The sequence below is a fragment of the Heptranchias perlo genome, chromosome 4, assembly GCF_035084215.1.
Source record: "Heptranchias perlo isolate sHepPer1 chromosome 4, sHepPer1.hap1, whole genome shotgun sequence".
In the NCBI taxonomy this organism is placed as follows: domain Eukaryota; kingdom Metazoa; phylum Chordata; class Chondrichthyes; order Hexanchiformes; family Hexanchidae; genus Heptranchias; species Heptranchias perlo.
The window spans coordinates 120,081,348-120,106,487 of record NC_090328.1 but is presented as its reverse complement, the minus strand read 5'-3'; the positions used below and the strand labels follow the sequence as shown (position 1 = coordinate 120,106,487).

Below are 25,140 nucleotides of genomic sequence, written 5' to 3'. Positions count from 1 at the left end.
TTTAAGGAGCGTCTTAAAGGAAGAGGGAGAGGTGGAGAGGTTTAGGGAGAAAATTCCAGAGCTTAGGGTCTAGGCAGCTGAAGGTACCGCCGCCAATGGTGGAGCGAAGAAAATCCAGCATACGCAAGAGGCCAGAATTGGAGGAGCGCAGAAATCTCAGAGGGTTGTAGGGCTGGAGGAGGTGAGGCAAGGAGAGATAGGGAGGAGCAAGGTCATGGAGGGATTTGAAAACAAGGATGAAAATGTTTAAATCAAGGCATTGCCGAACCGGGGGCCAACCTAGGTCAGCGATGGGTGATGCGTGAACGGCACTTGGCGTAGGTTAGGATACGGGCAGCAGAGTTTTGGATGAGCTCAAGTTTATGGAGGGTGCAAGGTGGGAGGCCGACCAGGAGAACATTGAAATAGTCGAGTCCAGAAAGACCTCGCTTATTCTTTTACGCATCATAATAATAAGGAATTTCTGTGCTACAAGACCGACTCAGAAAGCTCCCTCTTCCATAGCGTCAAATCAACTCTTGCTTCGTAGGAGATAGAAGCAGAAACAACTCAGGAGCAGGTAATGGTTCAGAGGTTGGAAAGAGTGAAAGACTTATCTAGGAAAAGGATACGGTAAGAGACCTGTCCAAGAAGGGGGAACTGGAGACATCCCCTTCGAATCATAGATAGGTTTCAGCACCGGACTCGATGGGCCGAATGGCCTCCTTCCGTGCTACGCAAGAGAGAAAGAGAAAGAGAAAATATAAGAAATAGCAGAGAAGGAACACAGAAACCACAGGAAGGAAAGTAAAGTCATAAAAGAAAAAGGTAAGGAGACATTTCGAGAGAGAATCAAGCTGAGAGATAGAAAGAACTGGGCATTTATACAGCGCCTTTCATAGCCTCACAGCCATTAAATTACTTTTGGAAGATTGTCAGTGGGTGGGGGGGGGGGCGGGGGTGGTGGGGGCACAATTTTAACCGAACCCGCTTGGTGTGAAACTGACCCGATCAAATCGACCGCCTGATTGCGTCAGTTTCCTAGCGGGTAAGTTAGGTTAAAGTTACCCCCGTAGTCACTCTGGGTGGTCCCAGAGCATCAATTAGAGGAAAATGGGTGGTGGTGGGGGGGCTTACTGTCACATCTCCATCCCGAAAATGAGTTACTGATTTTTCCATCACGCTGCCCCCGGTGTCAGCAAGCCAGCCCATTGCTCACCCTGTCACATGTAAATGACAGAGAGGCGGTGGCGGGGGCAGCTTGATTATGCAGCCAATTACCCTGTGCTTTGTGGATAAACACAACAGCCAATTTGGACACAGCAAGGTCCCACACACACAACCAAAAAATTGAATTACCAGTTGATCTATTTTCAGGGTGTTGATTGAGGGATGACTGTTAGCCCGGACACCAGGAGCACATTGTAAAAGCTGTAATGGGATCTTTTACATCCACTTGAACAGGCAGACGGAGCCTCGGTTTTAACATCCCACCTTAAAGACGGCACCTCTGACACTGCGGCACACCCTCAGCACTACACTGAAACGGCAGCCTAGATTACAGTGCTGAAGCCTCTGGAACGAAGCTCGAACCCACAACCGTGTGACTCAGGTAAGTATGTTAGTATTGAGCTTTGCTAATACACACAGTAAGGGTAAACAGTAAGTAATAAATGTGACAGTACATCCTTCGATAAGCAAATCTTGCACAAATAGAAATAAAAGTCGGTCACTAATAACGTTCATCTCCAGGGATTTTAGAAACTAAAATGGAAGGTGTATAGTTTAGATGGGACAGGCAAAGCAAATTACATTCTTTCATGTACTGAGATATGTCTGTACTCACTGTCAAGACTTTCAAAGGCTATAAAAGAACATATATTCATTATTAAACCGGTCGATTTAGACCATTGAGCACAAACGTATCTGGTGAGGGGCTCTGGGTTGGCTTCCAGGTAACCACTGCTGTAGCTGGAGAGTAAGGGGCTGGATTCTACAAGGGGCAGCTGCCTGCATATTTTGGGTGGTCCCGGAGCATTGTTTAGTGGCATACTCGAAGTGGCAATATTTGCAGGGCAATGGGGAAAGGGCAGGGGGGAGTGGGACTAATTGGATAGCCTCTTTGAAAGAGCCGATACTGGCACGATGGGCCGGACGGCCTCTTTCTCGGCTGTATCATTCTGTGATCCTATGATTCTAGAGGGAAACGGGGTGGGGGAGACCTACTGTCACGTGCCCGTCCCTAAAACGACCTTTTCCTTCCTCATCACACTGCCACCGGTGTCAGCAAGCCAGCCCATTGCCCACCCTGTCGCATGTAAATGACAGAGAGGCGGTGGACTTGATACTGCTGTCGATATCCTTGTCTCCCTGCCTTTGGACTGCCAATGGAGGGTAACACAAGGAAGAAGTAGGCGGTAGGGGGACACCGATGGCAGGAGACAGGAGGAAACGTTTTAATGAATGGAAGGAACTTGATCTGGCTACCTCTCCCTCTCCAACGGTTGGCTTATTTTCCCGCTGGACCCACTCAGAGCCAATTTAAAATAACAACATGCACACTTTGAAGGACTTTTGTCCCCTTTAAATGTTGCCCCGTCCACTTGAGGTCCCGGAGCCACCGTCCCACTACACCACCGGAACTGTTTCCTCTCCGGCAACAGCGAGGTCCCACTGAAGAATATAGGTACCGCTATGAGCCTGACCTACTTATATAATTGGCACCAACGCAAGGAAAGTGATCGGGGTCACAGCGGGGTTGTTCTGGCAGTCAGAGGTCCTGCACCTGACCCACTTCTGGTGGTGTAACCGCCCTTAAGGAAAACCCGTCCCCTATACGTGTGTAGCCTGTAGACATTTTATCTCAGTCCACGTTCTGCATTTGTCCACTGCATGGAGGTTGCCAACCCTCCAGGATTATCCTGGAGTCTCCAGGAAGTAAAGATTAATTTCCTGGACACTGCTGCAAGCAACGCCTGGGAGAAAAATCATTGGTGCATTTTCTTTGACCACTTAAGTTATAAAAATATTGGAGAAGGGGAAAACAAGGCTCTTTGACTAGGTAGAGGCAGGAGGTCATGTGATGAAACCTCCAGGAATATGTCCAACCAGACTTGGCAACCCAACCAGTGCGCGAGAGATAATGTTGGCCAGGATGCCGGGGAGAACTCCCCTGCTCTTATGTTGTTAGTCTATGCAGAACCCTCAGGTTTTTACCTTCCACTTATTGCTGCCAAACCCCCAGTCCCACCCACAACTGATCATTCTTAATATTTACGTCAGAATGGTGACTGTTGGCGGATATTCAAACAGGGGATGGGGAGGAGGTGGGAAGCTGGACCTAATCCTGTTCTCGCATGATATCCCCACATAGACTTTGCAGCATGAGACATTGCATAGAAATCAGGAATAGCGTGGGTGGTCAATTGTAATGCTCACACGGCTTGACCTGAGATCAGTTCTAGTCAGCACAGGTCAGCTCATAAGGAAAGGGGAAAATTGAATTGGGTCATCTCCTGACCACGTCACATATCCCCCTCCAGTTGGTTAATACAGCGTCCATTGACCACGAACCTGGGAGCAGCTTGTCTTCTCCGTCTGTCTGCCTTCTCAGATACATGTGCTGCCCACACAAGGAAACAATAACGGGAATGTCATATTCAGTTTAAAAGAAAGCATGGAGACAATTTTGTTCATAAGCTTTTCTTAATTACAGAGACACCAGCTAGGAAATCAAACATATGTTGTGCAGGAAATAGTCTGATTTATGACATGAGCATTTTCTGAGGATAAAAAGAGAATGGTGGGTGAAATCATCCTGTCTGTGGCTGTTCAGGCTATTTCAGTGGTAACTGCAGAGGCAGTTATGTGCAGTTATAGGGCAGCCATTAGAATGCTATTTTGTGCATGATAATTTAGATCCAATAGCAAGTTAAACCTTCTGTTTAAAAAGAAACTGTCTCAAACAGCTTAACAAAATCCCTTGTAAGTTACCACACTGTAGTACTGTTAAAATCGGATAGCGAAGTGGTGAAGGATGGAATACTAGAGCCTGGTCTTTAGTTGCTTCCAAACCTTTATTCACAGATTCCCCTTACACACACACACCACACCCTAGATAAGCTCTCCTATAAAAAGGATACAAGTGAGTCCCCAATTGATAATCACCACCTGAATACAATTGACATTCATTGATTTAAACCATACAATTAGTAAGTACTTCTATAATAACATTGCACATTCTGGTCTGCACCCCTGGGGGTATAACTGCCTTTCCTCTGCCACATTCCCGGGCCTCAGGAGCCTTCTGTCAGATTTTCCATTCTCTCTTCCGCTTCAAATTCTGCTGTAACCATTTACACCTCCTTCTGGACCCATCTTTTGTTTCTGACAAAACGTTAACTCTTGTTTCTCTCTCCACAGATGTTGCCTGACCTGTGTGTTTCCGGCATTTTCTGTTTTTATTTCAGATTTCCAGCATCTGCAGTATTCTGCTTTTATTTTTGTTTCTATGCTTCTCTTATTATCACCTCCTTTTACCTTGTACCATCATCGCTTTTGTCACTTAATCACTCCTGCCCTCCACCCTATCACAGACCTCTCCCCGTTGTTCCCTTTCTGTCCCCCCACCACCTCCCCTGTCCCCCCACCACCTCCCCTTTCCCCGGCTCTGTACTTGCTTAAAAGCTGTTCATCTCATAACAACTTCCAGTTCTGATGAAAGGTCATCGACCTGAAACGTTAACTCTGTTTCTCTCTCTACAGATGCTGCCTGACCTGCTGTGTTGTTTTCCAGCAATTTTCTGCTTTTATTATTGCTAAGAAGGTGTCTTTGGGACTGCCATGTGTCCAGCAATCCCCAGAGCCCTTGGGGTGTCCTGGGAAAGGCAGCTTAATCAAAGCCCCACAGTAAGTGAACTTGACATGATGTGGTTTAATGGTATCAAGATCAGAGTGGGTTTCATAGCGTTTGTGTAGAAGAGGGAGCAATATAAAAACACAATGTCAAACATGTCAGTTAGTGCAGAACATTGCAAGTTGGCCTATTTTAACTAGGTTATTAGGGCAGACATTTTCAAGCCAGAACTGTTCCCATATAGACATTCAACACACTTGTACTGAATTCCTTTTGTACGTTTTTTTAACATAGATATTAACAAGCGCACAGAAATTTAGCACAGGTGCATTAAGCGTTTATACCTACATACTGTTGGAATACTGTGATCAGTTTTGGTCTCCTCACATGGTGGGTGATGTTAAGGCTTTGGAAAGGGTGCAGAGGAGGGCCACTAGACTAATTCCCAGTTTAAAGCACCTTAGTTATCAAGATAGGCTTAAAGAGCTGGGTCTCCACACTTTGGAGAAGCATAGACTTAGTGGGGGGGGGGGGGCGGGGGGGTGGGGGTGGTGATCTAATCGAGGTTTATAAGACGATTAAGGGAATAGATTGTGTTCCAGTTTTGACAGATTGTTCCAATTAAAAAAGTTAGCGGGGGACCAGGAGCCACATTTTTTAAAGTTGTACGAGCCCAGATGGAGGTTAGATGTTAGGAGGTTCTTTTCCCCAGATAATAGTGGACCTGTGGAACAGGCTGCAGGCTCATCCGGTGGACACCGATTCGTTGAATTCCTTCAAGCAAGAGCTGGACCTGTTCCTGGCTGGGGCGGAGATTACCTCGTACAAAAGGTAGGTAATGTAATGCATAGAATTATCAGGGCCAGAGCGATCTCCTGGACTAGTTTCAATTGCCCAGATTCCCCCCCACAAATTGACCTGCGTTTTAATCTTTTTTTGCCTCTCCCAGACGATCATATGGTTGCTAGTGGGGTGAAGAGTGTATATATCATGATGCACAAGCTATCACATTTGTGTGGGACAGGCCGGATGGACCAGAGGGCCTTTTCCTGTCCGTCATTGTTTGTATGTTTCTACATTACAACAGTGACTGATTTAAAATAATTGGAAGAAAAGCGGGGTGGGGGTGGGGGGTGGAGATGAAGAGAAATCTTTTTACGCAGCGAGTTGTTCTGATCTGGAATGCACTGCCTGAGAGGGTGGTGGAAGCAGATTCAGTAATAACTTTCAAAATGGAATTGGATAAATACTTGAAAAGGAAAAAATTTGCAGGGCTATAGTGAAAAAGCAGGGAAGTGGGACCAATTGGATAGCTCTTTCAAAGAGCCGGCACCGGCACAATGGGCCGAATGGCCTCCTTCTGCGTTGTATGATTCTATGGTTCAGCTTATATCCGATTGCACATACTAACCCCTCAACACAGCCTAGCTCCCATAGGAAATATTATTTTACAATTGTAGGATAAAATAAATCAAAGGTAAGCCTTGCCTTTCATCTATTGTCACACCAACAATCCCACCATTATATAAATTTGCTGCTGCCCTATGGCTAATCAGAAATACATCTCACAGAAGTGACTTAAGCAAAGATGGTGATAGAAACAAGTAGAAGACCCACATTGGACCCAGCAACAGAGCAAAACATTGTGGAGCAATGCTCCTACATTGCTTAGTCTCTCTGAGTCAACAAGATGTCCACTTTAGCCAACTGTTGGTCAGGGGGGTGGACATTATGAATGTCAGGGAAGGAGATTCTCATCTCTGAAGTGCAGGTATCCAACTCGAACGTGGAGATCTCTGAGGCAGACTCCTCCATCCTGCCCAATCTACCTTCTATCATAGCGTGCACGGTGGCCCGTAACATTGTGCGCATGGCCAGGGTTGCTCACTACTCCCAATTTGAAGGCAGGCGTTGTATCATCTCCTGTACCTGCCACTCCTTTTGTTTCATGACTCGGGTCTAGGAAATCTGCGATCCACCCACACCTCCATTGGTTTCTTCAAACCACCTTCAGCTGGTGGAGGTTCTGGTGACTCGGTGGAGATGTGAGGGGCTCTTTCTTTGGCACAGCGTTGACCGTTTGAGCAAGTGTCGGTTGTAGCTATATGCTGGCGTTTGCATCGTCCACGTTGTTCTGCGGAGAAAGCACCAGATTAGATAATTGTTTATTATGCAGGTAGGGTATGAAAGTCCAAAGTATTACTTGTATGTGCCTACTGCTCGCAAGATAATAGTATCCATAAAGCAGGTCAATTCTTATCACAGACTACATTTTTTGTCTCGATACATTGATTCCTGGGATGAGTAGGTTGTCTTATGAGGAGAGATTGAGTACAATGGGCCTATACTCTCTGGAGTTTAGAAGAATGAGAGGTGATCTCATTGAAACATGTAAGATTCTGAGAGGGCTTGACAGGGTATATGCTGAGAGGCTGTTTCCACTGGCTGGAGAGTCTAGAATTAGGGGACATAGTCTCAGGATAAGGAGTTGGTCTCAGGATAAGGAGTCGGCCATTTGGGACTGAGATGAGAAATTTCTTCAAACAGAGGGTTGTGAATCTTTGGAATTCTCTACCCCAGAGGGCTGTGGATGCTCAGTCATTGAATATATTCAAGGCTGAGATAGATAAATTTTTGGCCTCTAAGGGAATCAAGGGATATGGGGATCGGGCGGGAAGGTGGATTTGAGGTCAAAGATCAGCCATGATCTTATTGAATGCCGGAGCAGGCTCGAGGGGCCGTATGGCCTGCCCTTGCTCCTACTACTTATGTTCTTATAAGGACCACAGGATCTTATCCATATAATAACAAGAGAAGCTATTATCACTGACACATTCTTCCTATGAATCAGGCTCCTCACAGTATTCTTTATTCATGCCCACCACTAAAGACAGCTTCCATAGGCAGGCTTAGACCTCCTATGAACTGAAACTCAACCTCATGTGTGAAGTGACTGAGGATAGCATGTGTGGGTCAAGGGAGGGCACGTCACTGGAATTAGGCTGACGGGCACCCGCACCATTATGGTCATACCTCGGGCCCCTGCCAGCTCCACGCTTCCAGAAACTTACGGTGGCTGCTGCCATCCAGAGGGGATGCCTTGTTCCCCCCCCCCCCCACCCCTTCCCCTACCCCCTCCCAAGAGAAACCATGTCCGTGCTGTTTCTCCCCCCCGCCCCCCCCCCCCACCTTACTTCAGCCCCCTTTCAAAGGTGGCCAATTTTTAAAAAAAGTTTTCAAGAAAAACTTACCGTTTCTTTGAGGGTCCAGGCCGCTTCCCCGCTGGAGGCCAGTATGCTGCATCTCATTGTGCATACCAGCATCCCAACAAATCCATCAGGGTCAAAGAACCGGGAACTTCCAGCGTATGGAGTCCCTGCTCTCGGTCTTATTCCCCCCACCCCCCCATGTCAGTGGCTTTGTTTGTGGTGGGTGGAGGCCAGGACTTGATAGTTCCAAGTCCCGGTGGAGTTTCCGGCCATTCTGCCAGACTCCTGCTAGAGTTACACTAGGGGTCCACCAGAAGTAAATTCAGGGCCATTTACTTTTATCTTTGTCTATGCCCTTTAGGATCTTGAATGCCACCATATCACCTTTGACCCCCTTCTCTTCAGCGTAAACATTCCCAGCTTCTGCAGCCTCGCCTTATATCTCAGGTACCCAACTAGTTGCCATCTGGTGCACCATTTCCAATATCTTATAATGGGTGGAGTGTGCGACAAGCATGCTCTGTCCATTTGTACCTGCATGGAGTGGACTCACCAACAGTCCTTAAAGAGACCGCTGGTCAATATTTATCCCTCAACCAACATCACTAAAAACAGATTATCTGGTCATTATCACGTCACTGTTTGTGGGAGCTTGCTGTGTGCAAATTGGCTCCTGCGTATCCTACGTCACAGGTGACTACACTTCAAAATTACTTCATTGGCTGTCAAGCGCTTTGGGACATCCTGAGGTCACGAAAGGCGCTATATAAATGCAAATTCTTTCTTTTTATTGGCAGAGTTTTATTCAGCAGTGCAGCGTCTTGCCTGCTCTGTACTGATGTATTGTTATGGCAGACATTCCCAAAGGGCAGGGTACAATGCACAGTGCCACCCACTGAAAAGTCTAGTTCCCAGCGGAACCATAATTTTGGTGATACCATGAAGCTTGTTGGGGGCGGGGGAGAACTTTAAGCCAAGTTACCCAGGGTTTTGCCAGTCTCTGCCTGGGGTTATGGCAAGATGCCAGGAGTGTTCCTGCAGAATTTCAGAGCCCACGTCTGTAATATTTGTAAATCGAACCTCTTAATAACCATGGAGGGAGGGGAATTCCTCTTGCCAATAGTTTTAGTGAAAAAAGCTGAGAGTACAAGAGATGGGACTTTTTCTCTAAAATCGATGAGAAATTTTGAGCCCTTATTGATTGTCTTCAGCATACACTAAATAAATAAATTGATTGTCCTTAACATATCTCCACTCTCTTATCACCCGGTCCTTGTCTGTGCTGTGTTCAAGTTAATATAATATATATGCACATTCGTTTTGAGTGCACTTACAATGTCTCTAAAACATACCAAGTACAGCAATTCCTTCCCACCAGGAGTGGAAACCCTGCCAATTATCACCATCAGCACAACTGAGATCAGCTAACTCAGCACAGTAAGGGAGGTGGATCTGGAATCCTCACTGCTACCCATATCCTAACTTGCACCAATCCTATTCTCTCTGACCTACATTGGTTCCCAGTCCGTGAGTGCCTCGATTTTAAAATTCTCATCCTTGCTTTCAAATCCCTCCATGGCCTCACCTCTCCCTATCTCTGTAACCTCCTCTAGCCCTACAACCCTCCGAGATCTCTGCGCTCTTCCAATTCTGGCCTCTTGCGCATCCCCGATTTTCTTCGCTCCACCATTGGTGGCCGTGCCTTCAGCTGCCTAGGCCCTAAGCTCTGGAATTCCCTCTCCAAACCTCTCCGCCTCTCTACCTCTCTCCTCCTTTAAGACGCTCCTTAAAATCTACCTCTTTGACCAAGCTTTTCGTCATCTGTCCCAATATTCTCCTTATGTAGCTCGGTGTCAAATTTTGTTTGATGACGCTCCTGTGAAGTGCCTTGGGATGTTTTACTACGTTAAAGGCGCTATATAAATTCAAGTTGTTGTTGTTGCCATCATTCAACACTTGAAAAGTAATCTTAGTTTGCTGAAACTTTGGAAGCAAAACATTAGTGGAAATCAGATATAGCAGGCCAGGTGTTAACGTCAGCTGCCAGGCTCTGCAGGGCGAAAGATCCGTGAGCCTGGCATCCTGGTCAGGGACACTCTGCACTGGTCTCACCAACATCCCTGGAGGTCAGGGAGAGATTGCTGAATTTAAATACCTCAGGCAGGTGCCCGCACCACTAGGAGCACATCTCGGGTGCCCGGCTGCCCCTGGAGGCCACATACTGGGGCAGACGTGTGCCCCCTCTCACCATCCTGGGTGCTTGTTATCTTCAGGGATTCAGGCTGCTTTACCAGACTGATTCCTGGGATGGCAGGACTGACGTATGAGGAGAGATTGGGTCGACTTAGGCCTATATTCATGAGTTTAGAAGAATGAGAGGTGATCTCATCGAAACATAAAAAATTCTAACAGGACTAGACAGACTAGATGCAGGGAGGATGTTCCCGATGGCTGGGGAATCCATAACCAGGGGTCACAGTCTCAGGATACGGGGTATGCCGTTTAGAACCGAGATGAGGAGAAATTTCTTCACTCAGAGGGTGGTGAACCTGTGGAATTCTCTACCACAGAAGGCAGTGGAGGCCAAGTCATTAGATGTATTCAAGAAGGAGATAGATATATTTCTTAATGCTAAAGGGATCAAGGGACATGGGGAAAAAGCGGGAACAGGGTACTGAGTTAGACGATCAGCCATGATCATTTTGAATGGCAGAGCAGGCCCGAAGGGCCGAATGGCCTACTCTTGCTCCTATTTTCTATGTTTCTAAGCTCGGACCTACAGATGGGGCCTATTTGAGCAGCCGGTATGTGTAGTCTCAATCAGCTGCCAGTGGTCCACTGGGCATTTTATAGGCCAGGGACGCAGGAGCTTCCAGCCTGGGAGTCTCTGGCAACGCCCAATCCTACATCACTGGCCTTGCTTGGGGTGGGTGGAGGCTCCCCTGGGAGGGCATGGGATCTTCGAGATTCTCACGGAAAGGGAGGTGGGCATTGATAATACAAGGCTATGCTACCATTCACTGGGGGCATGGGAAATCCCAGATTGCCCCTGGTGGAGGCCCCACAGGAACTCCAACAGAAGGCCGTATCCAGGACCCAGCCTAATTTTCAATCCTCTTGCCACACTCACCAGAGTTATAGCAGGAGTGCAGAGGAAGAGCCAAGCAATCCTAGTACGTCACAGCTCCTCCATTGTAGCTCACTTTGTTATGACAGCAATATAATATTCATCAATATACATTGCATCAGTGGCATTTAATCCTTTGGCTCTGTTCCTTTTGAAACTAAAAGGTTGTTCTCTGCACATTTTCAATGCTGAGTATCAAAGGAAGTAAATGTCAAACATATGGGAACTGTCTCTGCAGGGAGAAGAGGAAATTCCAGCACCTTGTTTAAGGCATGTTGATAAAAGACGAATGCAGTCCTAAGTTTTTTTTAACTACTTCTATTCTTATGTTCTCTCTGCTTCTCCTGATGGTGCTAACTTTTGCAGGGGGTAAAGTTCTACTGGCAGCAGTCACCATCCAGGATCTCACCCGACATGGCTGAATGGGGGTTGCAGCAGTTTGGTACCGCATGCTGTTGAGTTTCTCTTGTCATTGGGAGGCTTGTGAACTCGTCATTTTTTTTATTGGCCATTCTCTTCTCGTGACACCTGCAAAGAGTCTCATGTTCGTGTCACATTTGGTCTGATAATCGCTCCAATGAAGCCCCTTGGGACGTTTTGCTATGTTAAAGGCGCTATATAAATGCAAGTTGTTGTGGTACGTGATTGGAACATGCTTAAGTCTTTTAGTTTATCCAATATATGTGCAACAACCCCCTGCCCCAGCTGGTAACTTCTATCACTGATGACTGAGCCCCGAGTCCCACTTCCACAGCCTTATATCTCTCTTGCATTACTATATTCATACTCACCTGTTCCCTGCAGTGTCTAAACTTCAAAAGTACTTCATTGACTGTAAAGTGCTTTGGAATGTCCTGAGGTCGTGGAAGGTGCCACATCAATGCAAGGCTTTCTTTCTTATTTTCCACTTTTCATTCTTGTTTGAGATGCAGTTTCCTCACTGAACTTCCCCCCCCCATCTGTCTAGTTTAAGTGATATCGCAATAACGGTCTTGGTAAACAACTTAAAATCCTATAGCTATTGTCCCTACGTGACACTTAGCTATCCACCTTCCTGAACAAGAGTTCCCTAACCTACAATTACCCTGTACCTTTCAATCTGTCTTTAGCCCATCTATTTTCCCTTAATGACCTAGCTTCCTTCTGTACGGGGCTTTGTCCAGTAACTGTTCAATACTTTGTCGTTTCAGACTATCTTACCTTTCATCATGCCATAATCCCATCTAATATCCATAGCTTCTTGGTTTCCTTGTTGACCATGTACCCAGTGCCTGATGCTTCACTCCCAAAGTCCAGTGCTAATCTGGCCCTTTCACCAATCTCTGGTAACATATTAACCAAGTCTGGTACTATCCACTCTTTCTCAATAAACAGATTTGTTTGCCCCTGCTGGTTCTTGTACCTTCCTTTAGCTTTTTAAAATAAAGTTGTCATCTTTTCTGCCTTCTGTTGTATCTGGCTTTCTCCCGCGTAAACATCTTGCAGCAATCGTATTTCCATCCTACCCATAATCCATGTCAATTAGATGAAAAGTTTAGGATGTGTTTTTTTTAATATAAACAGAAAATAACTCCCCTTTCAGCTGTAAGCAGTTTTATACTGTGCTTTGTCTAGAGATAACTGCTCTTCTCTGACCACTTTGAGGTTAGTACTTCCCTTTCAATTACACGTCTCAGATTCTAACTACAATTTTGTTCTGCCCCTTTTAATTCTTTGGCTCCCCCTTTCAGCTTTTTCGTGCTCTGCAAGGATTTTGAGTGGGGCTCTCCTCATAGCGATGCGACTACACTTTTTAAAAAAATTAGTCAAATACGGAATGCAGTGGGGTTTGACTCCCTCCTTTTACTCTTCTGCTGGTCAATCAGAACCACCGCTCTGTAGTAATATAATGAAAGAGCAAGAAAGAAAATGGTTAATGTAAAAAAAAGTGACAAGGTGATACATCAGGTTTGAAACTGGCATTGCTGAAAGCTGTTGATTTATCTGCTGAATTTCCCCATTAATTCCACAGCCACAGATGAAGGTTGAAAAGATGAAGATAGACCTGGATGGAATTAATCTATGGGACACAATAGTTGTATGTTAGTAAGATCACAGTAAAAATTATCCATGGAATGCAACTGTTTGAATTGAGTGAGGTTGGTTGTGAGGGGTGATTAAGACTGTGGAGGTTCACTTGATTATCTTTCAGGGAGGGTCAGGGACAAATTGCTATCATTTCAAGAATGTTTAACACTATTAGCTGGGCTGGCTGCCTCCCTCCTTTAGGAGATTAAATGAGTTGGGTAGAATCCACAGTTATTAGATGTTAATTAGGATTGTAATGATTTTATCCCAACAAAAAGGCACAAAACAATGTCACCACTTGATTTTTTTTTAATAACAATTAAAACATAAATGCTATACGTTATAGTCTTATACCACTTCATAAAGCAGTGACAAATAATTCATACAAAACTATTCACATTACAACTACATTCAAATGTTTTATTCAGTAAAAAGTTGAATGTACAATTGACATCTTGGAATATATAGTCTTCTGAAGCAAAATTTTCACGGATTAACAGCTTAATGGCAGAGTCTGGAACACAACACAAAGTTGACAATTAAATAAAGCACACTTGCATTTCAGTGTCTGCTTATGTACATGGCAAGGTCAGTGTCACAAAACAGCAGTCTCCGATTTAGACCAACAAGGACAGAGCTGATACATTCTACATGGCTAGTCATCACATACATGCCCCTGGAACATACAAGACATTAAGGCTCATTTTTAAACACCTAAAAAGCCCATAGAGAGGCAGAGTCACTGGGACCAGTTTAGTGGAGGATTGTTTTAACAACTCAAGATACATCAGTGGAACTTTGCAACACGCAGTAGGGTCCCTGAATAAATCCTGTACACCCAACTACAACTGGTGTTGACTTATCTTTGTATGCTTTTGTACTTCTAATCAATACAGTACACATGGCTCAATAAAAAGGAAAGATATGAAAATTATGAGACTATGCTTTAGTGACACTTCATTTTCGGTTAAGCCAGTTTTAGCTGTGCCACACACTGCTTTGTAACTATGCAGAAATGATTCAATCTCAAAACGCTGCCTTTAGAATTCTTTGTTAATTCACAGCTGAAATGTCATGGAAAAAAAACCCAGCATCACATTAGGCTGCAAGTAAGAGTTCTCATTTCAGCACTGGCCAGGCTAACAAAATTTCATAAATAAAAATGAGTTGTGTAAAAAACAAATCCATACAAATAACAGTCAATAGTAAACAGCAAAGCTCAAATGACAACACAAAATCTTAAAATTAGTGGATCACAACCAGACAGTTTTAGATAACATAGGACTTCCTCAGGATTCACCTGATTCATGCCAATGGATGTGGTGGGGTGGGATCATATGTACAAAATGTTATGCTTGAGCTGTGCAAAGATTATAGTGACCCTTCAAACCAATTAAATGATGTCATAAGGGTAAATGTTGTAACAAAACAAGGGGAGGGAAATGGCTCACACCAGTAGCGTAACAAAAGTCAGGTATTTTCCTAAACTTTCCCATCTCAACCCAAGGATTCTATGAATGCTGACAGTAAGAATACTTGTGAAACAAGAATCAATGAATTTAAACGATTTACAAAGGTGCACCAACAGCAATATATAAGCTAAAGCTTGTCTGGCCACAAGTTGAACCAGATTGTCTGAGCTTAAAGTGCATCATTCACCGCAATGCAGTTTCAAAAAATTCATTATTGCTTACACTATGGATTTGACTGCCCAGCAGTGATTTATGAGTAAACCAACTATTTTTTTAAAAATGTTTTTTTTTAAGTCTAGGTGTTGCTCAGAATGCAAACAAGTTCAAAAATCACATTTCATGAAATATACATTATGGCATTATGCCATTTCTAAATGGCCACACACAAAAAAAAATACAAATTCTGCACAAGGTTCAGGGCACAAAAAAAAAAATCTTTCAGGCCCATCCCTATTCACCCAAGCATACAAATAGCATTTTCAACCCCTTTTCAACAGATCCAGTTCACCACTGCAATTGGTTATAAGTTGTGACAATGAGCTCAGTAAATCCAGCACTTTTGAATACAAACATCAATACTTTTCCAGGAGAAGGTGGAAACTCAACTGCATGCATTAACAGCTTTTTTTTTGCAAAATCATTGAATTTCCACATGAATACCAAACTAGTCTTTACTAATGCAGATTGGATCAAGATAGTAACACCAGGAAAAAAAAAACCATCAGCAGACCCAGTTTGAGAGTTTTGGAATTAGTTGCAGCAATCGTAATTATAACCCCATCCATGCCCTCCCACCTATTAAACATTATTCAGTTATGCTGAAGGACATTTTTATATTTACAAGTTGTGGAACTTCACATCCTTATTCCAAACACTCAAGGTTATCGTTTGAATACTATGAAGGTGTCCAATCTCATTTTGTCTTGAAATGTATGAATTATCATCCACTTAGCAGAGAAATATTATACAGCCAAGAGTAGCTTTGATTTCTTTTAAAAAAGCTACTTAGCTGTTCAAAAGGCAACCAAAAAACAGAAATAAAAGCTAATACACATGCAGTGATTAATACTAAAGTTGTTCCAGAAGATAGCAGATTATAAAACTATCAAACTTAAGCCTACTTTTGGTCATTGCTATATGAGGCCAAAAAAATGCCTGTTTGTCTCCCTACTAAAGTATTTCTTTTAAATCATTTGCATTAGAGAAATAACAGCTGCCTATCAGATGTTTTTATTCCTTGTGTTTAGTGCTGCACTGTCCAATTACTAAACACAATATCCAAACCTAATGTTTAAAGAAACAGTATTTCTTGTATCTGCTTTTAAAAACAAGTAGCCAGGTTAAAATATATTTTTAAAAATAAGTTTCTAACCCACCCCCTTGCACAGAGGGATAGAAAAACATGCATTTTTGGCCTCAATCATTTTCTGCAATTTTTTTTAAATTTCTTTTATTCAGCTGCAAGTGTCACGCAAATAAATTAACTCAGACTAGGACACACAAGTAAAAACTATTGAAGGTAGAACTATTTAAAAGTCTTTATACAAACATCATACATAATACTTTTCTTCATTTATACAGTCAGGACTTGGTGTTCATACATCAATGATTTCTTCAGCTGTGCCACCACAGCGCAGTCTGTAACGACCTGTCCGCCAGCTTATAGTGGGATCCCAGAGGGCAGACAAGAATATGTATATTGTCATGGATTCTCTGATGAACCAAGCTACTGCATAATCAAGTTTTGAGAAACACAGAGGTCCACCCTGGATTAGAAATTGGGGGGGGGGGGGGGGGGGGGTAAAGAGAAGAGGAAAATCAAATTATTCATGTTGAATTCATATACCATAGGTTGCTGCTGCAATAATGGGCCAAATATTGCTCCTGAAATAACAGAGGAGCTCAACAGCGCTCTCCGTTTTTAATAGCGAACTGAAGGAAGCAAGTTCCCACGTTTGCAGAGTCACACTAAAACGCAGGAATCATGAACTTGCTCCCATTGGTTCGCCAGTGATTTGACAGCTTCGGATTAAAGGGCCATCGCATGCTGCAGAGAAATTATCGAAAAATCACAAACTTCCTCATCTGCCCAGCTGGAAAGTAACTAATTACACCACCAAACAGGTACGCTTAAAAATAACAGGTCTAAACTAAGTTTTAAAAGCATGGTTCGTCTTAATGCCTGCCAAACAACTAAAAATTAAATTTTAAAAACGTGGAGTCACATATTACTCCTTACTTTAATAGTTTTTGGTCATAAACTTTCAAAAATTTAAAATTTAAAATTTTTCCCATCTGTCTCTTTAACTCAATTATTTCTTTGGCTTTTTCTAGAAAAGATTAAAAAAATGTATTTACAAATGACATCCAGAATGCTAACTTTAAATGAACGAAGTCTGCGTGAGCAAAGCAGCATGAACCTGTGGACAAGACTTCTCTTCCTGACAGATTCTCACAGACTGTTCAATGTGGGTCAACTCATGCTGCTCATAGGCTCGGTGGTCTGTGCACAACTTTTTTCCAAGTTCAAAATCAAGCAATTTGACGCCACAGAGCCCGCAGTAAGTATTTTTGTTAATTTAATTTGCAGGAGCTGCAGTGAGCGTTACCTTGCCACTCTGCCCGATTTCTGGCCCAATGTTAATTATAGTAACATCTTAATATTTCAAATGTAACTGGTGGCAAACAGCAGAAAAGTTAAAAGATTTACTGCTGCTTAATCTAAAAAATAAAACCACCCACAAGGTCTCAGCTTTTTTATCTTTCACTCTCTAAAAGGTCTTTAGGACTGACCAGTTCTCATTAATAGACTTGTCAAGAGGTGGCATTTCTAAGATATAAATGAGGCATTATAATAATGCTTTTACAAACTCTTACAGATGTAGGGGAGTTCGCCCTAGCCAACATATATCTCAGCCAACATCACACACAGATTATCTGGTCATTTATCTCACTGTTGTTTGTGGAACCTTGTAATGCACAAATTGGCTGCTGTGTTTCCCTACATTACCACAGTGACTGTACTTCATTGGCTTTGAAATATTGAGTTCTTAAAAGGCACTATAAAGAAAAGAAAGAACTTGGATTTATAATCAGTTTTAACTAGGAACATAGGAACAGGAGTAGGCCATTCAGCCCCTCGTGCCTGCTCCATTTGATAAGATCATGGCTGATCTGTGATCTAACTCCATATACCTGCCTTTGGCCCATATCCCTTAATACCTTTGGTTGCCAAAAAGCTATCTATCTCAGATTTAAATTTAGCAATTGAGCTAGTATCAATTGCCGTTTGCGGAAGAGAGTTCCAAACTTCTACAACCCTTTGCGTGTAGAAATGTTTTCTAATCTCGCTCCCGAAAGGTCTGGCTCTAATTTTTAGACTGTGCCCCCTACTCCTAAAATCCCCAACCAGTGGAAATAGTTTCTCTCTATCCACCGTATCTGTTCCCGTTAATATCTTATAAACTTCGATCAGATCACCCCTTAACCTTCGAAACTCTAGAGAATACAACCCCAATTTGTGTAATCTCTCCTCGTAACTTAACCCTTGAAGTCCGGGCATCATTCTAGTAAACCTACGCTGCACTCCCTCCAAGGCCAATATGTCCTTCCGAAGGTGCGGTGCCCAGAACTACACTCAGTACTCCAGGTGCGGTCTAACCAGGGTTTTGTATAGCTGCAGCATAACTTCTGCCCCCTTGTACTCTAGATATAAAGGCCAGCATTCCATTAGCCTTCTTGATTATTTTCTGTACCTGTTCATGACACTTCAATGATCTATGTACCTGAACCTCTAAGTCCCTTTGGACATCCACTGTTTTTAACTTTTTACCATTTAGAAAGTACCCTGTTCTATCCTTTTTTGATCCAAAGTGGATGACCTCACATTTGTCTACATTGAATTCCATTTGCCACAGTTTTGCCCATTCACCTAATCTATCAATATCCCTTTGTAATTTTATGTTTTCATCTCCACTGCTTACAATGCCACCAATCTTTGTGTCATCGGCAAACTTAGATGAGACTTTCTATGCCTTCATCGAAGTAGTTAATAAATAGCAAATAATTGAGGCCCCAAGACAGATCCCTGCGGGACTCCACTAGTCACATCCTGCCAATGTGAGTACCTACCCATTATCCCTACTCTGTCGCCTTTCGCTCAGCCAACTTCCTAACCAAGTCCGTACTTTTCCCTCGATTCCATGGGCTTCTATCTTAGCTAACAGTCTCTTATGTGGGACTTTATCAAATGCCTTCTGGAAGTCCATATAAATAACATCCATTGACATTCCCCTGTCCACTACTTTAGTCACCTCTTCAAAAAATTCAATCAGGTTTGTCAGGCACGACCTACCTTTCACAAATCCATGCTGGCTCTATGATTAACTGAAAATTCTCAAGGTGTTCAGTCACCCTATCCTTGTGTGCTCTGCAGTCATTAAAGTGGCTGGTGACTAAAAGCACACACCCAGCAAGTACCAGGTTAAGAATCTTGTTACCGGACTTTTGTAAAGTTGCCCTGGGCTACGTTACCACTCTATGCTTCCTGGATAGGCTGGAGATCAACTCCAAGACACGACTAGTGAATGGACTAATGAGTGAATTTGTGTATATGTATCCTTACCATATCTGCAGTACATCTCAGAGCTTCACAATCAATAACTTCTTTTGAGATTCTGTAATATTGCTGCAGCATACCACCCACTTGGAATATGTATATTGTCATGGATATTTTGTTACCAAGTTACTAAATAATTCATTTTAGAGAATTAGAGGTGCACCACAAATAGTCCCTAAATTCATGCAACTCATTAAAATTAAATAGGTTGGCTGCCAGTGCTTCTTGTGCTGTTTGGCAACTCGCCTGATGGAGGGTCAATTACATGCATTCCTGATGAGATTTGGACTTTCAATAGAAATGAAAATCGGCCGGTTTCTATAAACGGGCAGCTGATTCGCAAAAGCCGGTTTTATACCCGGGCGGCAAGTTGAAAAACTACCCCTTTAAACTTTTAGAACAAAGCTATTTTTTCCTGAAAGGTTTTATCGCAAAGTCTGCAAGGAACTTTTCTAATTTACCAGTTTATCGGTTTGAACTCTGAACTGGCTCCAGACTGCAACATTTGAACGGATTCAAAAACTTAATTATAATGCTTCTGTGTAAAATATGTCAATAAAACCATTTTTGTTAGACTGACTATTACAGAAAGTGTCGCGCATGGCTCATATCATCAGTCTTCCAACTAGAGACAGTCTGCAGGAATTCCGCTATCTGGTAGTAAAAGGTTCAATGTTTGACCGGGTCACATTACGCCGGATCTTTTTGCATTGGGCATGAGGAAAAGCTATCTGGAGTGAGCTCCAAATGTAAGCAGCATTTTCCAAAATCACCATTAACAGGAACTCGCTCCAAACCACAAGGCAAAGGAAATTCAAAATCAGAAAATGAAAGTTATCACAGCCTTCAAAAATAAATCAGCACCGTCACATTCAAGAGATCTCAGCATTTAGAGACCCCCTGATCAGATGCTTTCTATTATCCACCCTATTTATATTTTGCATGTTTTGGTTCATGTTAAATGTTTGCAGAAACTATGGGGAAATGTTTCGTTACTTTTCCTCTGATTTTCTTGCCTACTCCCACCTTCCCTAAACATACCAGCTCCATTCTGATCGCTGAAGCAAGTGACTCCTCTGGACGTGTGAGTCAGAACAGTGACTAACTGACTATTTGCATGTGGACGACATCACAGGCAAGTCTGAGCCAAGGTGATACTGAACAACAAACCAGGAGCACGGACCCTGGATACCTTCCCTCTCCCCAATCCAAGGATGCCAAGACCTGTAGCATAACGACACCTTAGAATGGGACAACCGTAGCTGCGGCCTGGCGACTAATCCAGCATTTAGCTATTTTGTGAGCAGTTTTCTGACGATTTTATCGTGTTAAATACAAAAAAGGTACAAGATTCATGAAAATGACTATCTAGCCGTGGTGGGGTCGGTCGGAGGTTTTGCACCTATGATTCTCCACAAGGAAGATTACTGATCTCAAGTGTGTCAGTGATGGGAGGTACCAATGGAGAAAGGTGTTTTGAGATTACTTATCTGTCTACCCTGGGCTGGTTTTGTAACAGCCGGTTTCAATGGCCTGACAGCAGCTTGCCTGATGATAGTATGGTGGCATTACTGGGTGGCCACTATAAAGAAAGCCAATACATAATTAAACAAACTGATTCAAATAAAAACAAAAAGGTTGAAACTATTGTACTACAATCATCATGCTTGAAATACCACATTAGGTTTTCCTTGACTGATTTATCATTATGAGTCAGCAAATTAATTACACATACCTGGACTCCCCTGAGCTGGATGTAATCTGATATAAACCACGCCAAGCAGTGACACATAAAAAATACCATAATGTCCCATTTGAAGACATGGTGAGCAGCCCATCCTATTATCAAACTTGCAACAAAGCACTCAGAGATTGGTTCACATATAATTGTAGCAGGCAGCATGTTGAAACGCAATTTTGCCCACCTTAGAGGGAAAAAACAACAATTAGATACAGTAGAGTCATAGAGTTATACAGCATCGTGTCCGCGCCGGCCATCAGCCCTGTCTACTCTAATCCCATATTCCAGCATTTGGTCCGTAGCCTTGTATGCTATGGCATTTCAAGTGCTCATCCAAATGCTTCTTGAATGTTGTGAGGGTTCCTGCCTCCACAACCCTTTCAGACAGTGAGTTCCAGACTCCAACCACCCTCTGGGTGAAAAAGTTCTTTCTCAAATCCCCTCTAAACCTCCCGCCTTTTACCTTGAATCTATGTCCTTGTTATAGAACCCTCAACGAAGGGAAAAAGCTCCTTAGTATCCATCCTATCTGTGCCCCTCATAATTTTGTACACCTCAATCATGTCCCCCCTCAGCCTCCTCTGCTCCAAGGAAAACAAACCCAATCTTCCCAGTCTCTCTTCATAGCTGAAGCGCTCCAGCCCTGGTAACATCCTGGTGAATCTCCTCTGCACCCTCTCCAAAGCGATCACATCCTTCCTGTAGTGTGGCGACCAGAACTGCACACAGTACTCCAGCTGTGGCCTAACCAGTGTTTTATACAGTTCCATCATAACCTCCTTGCTCTTATAATCTATGCCTCGGCTAATAAAGGCAAGTATCCCATATGCCTTCTTTACCACCTTATCTACCTGTTCCGCCGCCTTCAGGGATCTGTGAACTTGCACACCAAGATCCCTCTGACCCTCTGTCTTGCCTAGGGTCCTCCCATTCATTGTGTATTCCCTTGCCTTGTTAGTCCCTCCAAAGTGCATCACCTCGCACTTTTCCGGGTTCAACACAAATTATTTTGTTCTCTATTATTCTACTTAAACTGGCAGGTTTGAATACTCCGGCAAGGGCGTCAGCTGTGGCTCAGTGGGTAGCACTCTCACTTCTGTCAGAAGGTCATGAGTTCAAACCCTACACCAGAGACTTGAGCACACAATCCAGACTGACACTCCAGTGCAGTACAGTCTTGAGGCCCCGTCTGCCTTCACAAGTGGACGTAAAAGATCCCATGGCCACTATAGGAAGGGCAAGGGAGTTCTCTCCGGTGTCCTGGCCAATATTTATCTCTTAACCAACATGACTAAAAACAAATCATCTTTTTTCTTTATTCGTTCATGGGATGTGGGCGTCGCTGGCGAGGCCGGCATTTATTGCCCATCCCTAATTGCCCTTGAGAAGGTGATGGTGATCCACCTTCTTGAACCGCTGCAGTCCGTGTGGTGACGGTTCTCCCACAGTGCTGTTAGGAAGGGAGTTCCAGGATTTTGACCCAGTGACAATAAGGAACGGTGATATATTTCCAAAGTCGGGATGGTGTGTGACTTGGAGGGGAACGTGCAGGTGGTGTTGTTCCCATGTACCTGCTGCCCTTGTCCTTCTAGGTGGTAGAGGTCACGGGTTTGGGAGGTGCTGTTGAAGAAGCCTTGGCGAGTTGCTGCAGTGCATCCACAGTGCGCCGGTGAAGGGAGTGAATGTTTAGGGTGGTGGATGGGATGCCAGTCAAGTGGGCTGCTTTGTCCTGGATGGCGTCGAGCTTCGAGTGTTGTTGGAGCTGCACTCATCCAGGCAAGTGGAGAGTATTCCATCACACTCCTGACTTGTGCCTTGTACATGGTGGAAAGGCTTTGGGGAGTCAGGAGGTGAGTCACTTGCCACAGAATACCCAGCCTCTGACCTGCTCTTGTAGCCATAGTATTTATATGGCTTGTCCAGTTAAGTTTCTGGTCAATGGTGACCCCCAGGATGTTGATGGTGGGGGATTCGGCAATGGTAATGCCAAGGGGAGGTGGTTAGACACTCTCTTGTTGGAGATGGTCATTGCCTGGCACTTGTCTGGCAGGAATGTTACTTGCCACTTATGAGCCCAAGCCTGGTTGTTGTCCAGGTCTTGCTGCATGTGGGATCAGACTGCTTCATTATTTGGAGGTTGCGAAAAGAGCTGAACACTGTGCAATCAGCGAACATCCCCATTTCTGACCTTATGATGGAGGGAAGGTCATTGATGAAGCAGCTGAAGATGGTTGGGCCTAGGACACTGGCCTGAGGAACTCCTGCAGCAATGCCCTGGAGGCCAATCATCTCAGCCCCAACAACCACTACCATCTTCCTGTGTGCTAGGTATGACTCCAGCCACTGGAGAGTTTTCCCCGATTCCCATTGACTTCAATTTTACTAGGGCTCCTTGGTGCCACACTCGGTCAAATGCTGCCTTGATGTCAAGGGCAGTCACTCTCACCTCACCTCTGGAATTCAGCTCTTCTGTCCATGTTTGGACCAAGGCTGTAATGAGGTCTGGAGCTGAGTGGTCCTGGCGGAACCCAAACTGAGCATCGGTGAGCAAGTTATTGGTTAGTAAGTGCCGCTTGATAGCACTGTCGACGACACCTTCCATCACTTTGCTGATGATTGAGTGTAGACTGATGGGGCGGTAATTGGCCGGATTGGATTTGTCCTGCTTTTTGTGGACAGGACATACCTGGGCAATTTTCCACATTGTCGGGTAGATGCCAGTGTTGTAATTATATTGGAACAGCTTGGCTAGAGGTGCAGCTAGTTCTGGAGCACAAATCTTCAGCACTACAGCCGGGACGTTGTCGGGGCCCATAGCCTTGATCATCATCACACTGCTGTTTGTGGCACCTTGATGTGTGCAAATTGGCTGCCGCATTTCCCACATTACAACAGTGACCACACTTCAAAAGTGCTGTGGGATGTCCGGGGGGCATGAAAGGCACGATATAAATGTAAGTCTTTCTTTTCAGATCCACAAACTTCCATTGATGTTGCTCTGTATCAGCTGAAAGTTTTGTAGCATTACATAAATCTCCCTGATCTTGCTCCTCCTCTTCCTCCCAAAAGAGAGAATGAAGCACTCAGATTCATGAAATACTACAATGACACATTTCATATAGTAGCCCAGCCAAGAATACATAGGCTCAGGCACAGACCAACAGAATTAAAATGACATTTAAGATTACAATTTGAACCCATGCACATTATTCTACTGCTACTTCCACCAGTCCTAACACAATTTAGTCTGCAAATTCCATGACAACCTTTCTAATAAAAAAAACACAAAAACTGCTCCGGTCCAGTTCATGAAGCACATAGAAAATTGTAAAATATGCATAGTTTTGATATATTACAGGAGCCTTGAAAAGAAGTGGACTTGAGATTAATGCAATACTGCAAGATTATTTTGGGCAATTAAAATTTTAAACTGACTTGTCAAGGGAGAGAATGACTACGTTCTGGATAAATACCTGAAAATAGGTCTGCTAAAAGATAACTTTTAGACAATCAGCACCAACTCCATTTCCTCTCAATCACAAAGACTGTATTTCCACCTCCACAATACTGTCCCTTTGCATACCTGCTTCAGTCCATTTACTACTGAAATCCATGCCTTGTTCAGCTGACTCTGCAGCTCCCCCCTTCCCCACCTATTCTCCCCCAATACTCTCTCCAAGCTCAACTTGTACATGAGACCCACCTGCTGCTGCATTGATCCCATTCCCACTAAACTGATCACTCAACTTTCCTTTCTGGTCCCATACTAACTAACATTGTAAATGGTTCCCTCTCCTCAGATGCTGTCCCCCTCCTCTTCTCTCTCCAAATTTATAAGACCTCCAATTTAAAATTCTCATCCTCCTGTTCAAATGCTTTCAAACTCTCCCTATCTTGGTCACCTCCTCCAGCTCTACAACCCTCCAAGGATTCTGAGTTCCCACAACTCTGGCCTCCTGTGCCTCTCCCACTCCCTTCACCACCATTGGTGGACGTGCCTTCAGCCTTCGATCCGCTCCCTCTCCCCTTGCAAACTATAGTCTGATCTTCAATCTCCCTTTCCTCTACAAAG

At 43.9% G+C, this 25,140-nt stretch overlaps 1 protein-coding gene and 1 long non-coding RNA gene across 3 annotated transcripts in view; one reads left to right on the top strand and one right to left on the bottom strand.

Annotated features, from left to right (window-relative positions):
- Positions 1-14,147, top strand: part of LOC137321252 (uncharacterized) — a 28,708-nt gene extending 14,561 nt beyond the window's left edge. The window contains exons 2-5 of one of the 2 annotated variants that reach the window (XR_010962757.1): positions 1,444-1,591; positions 4,744-4,887; positions 5,570-5,665; positions 13,182-14,147. This is a non-coding gene — a long non-coding RNA (uncharacterized lncRNA). The remainder of the gene's footprint in view (positions 1-1,443; positions 1,592-4,743; positions 4,888-5,569; positions 5,666-13,181) is intronic. The other variant, XR_010962758.1, reaches the window with a different exon arrangement.
- A 2,082-nt stretch (positions 14,148-16,229) lies between these two features.
- Positions 16,230-25,140, bottom strand: part of ugcg (UDP-glucose ceramide glucosyltransferase) — a 44,235-nt gene continuing 35,324 nt past the window's right edge. The window contains exons 8-9 of the mRNA XM_067983580.1: positions 21,063-21,252; positions 16,230-16,475 (exon numbers count right to left, since the gene is read on the bottom strand). Of these exons, the coding sequence (XP_067839681.1) occupies positions 16,305-16,475; positions 21,063-21,252 (361 nt within the window). The 3' untranslated portion in view covers positions 16,230-16,304. The remainder of the gene's footprint in view (positions 16,476-21,062; positions 21,253-25,140) is intronic.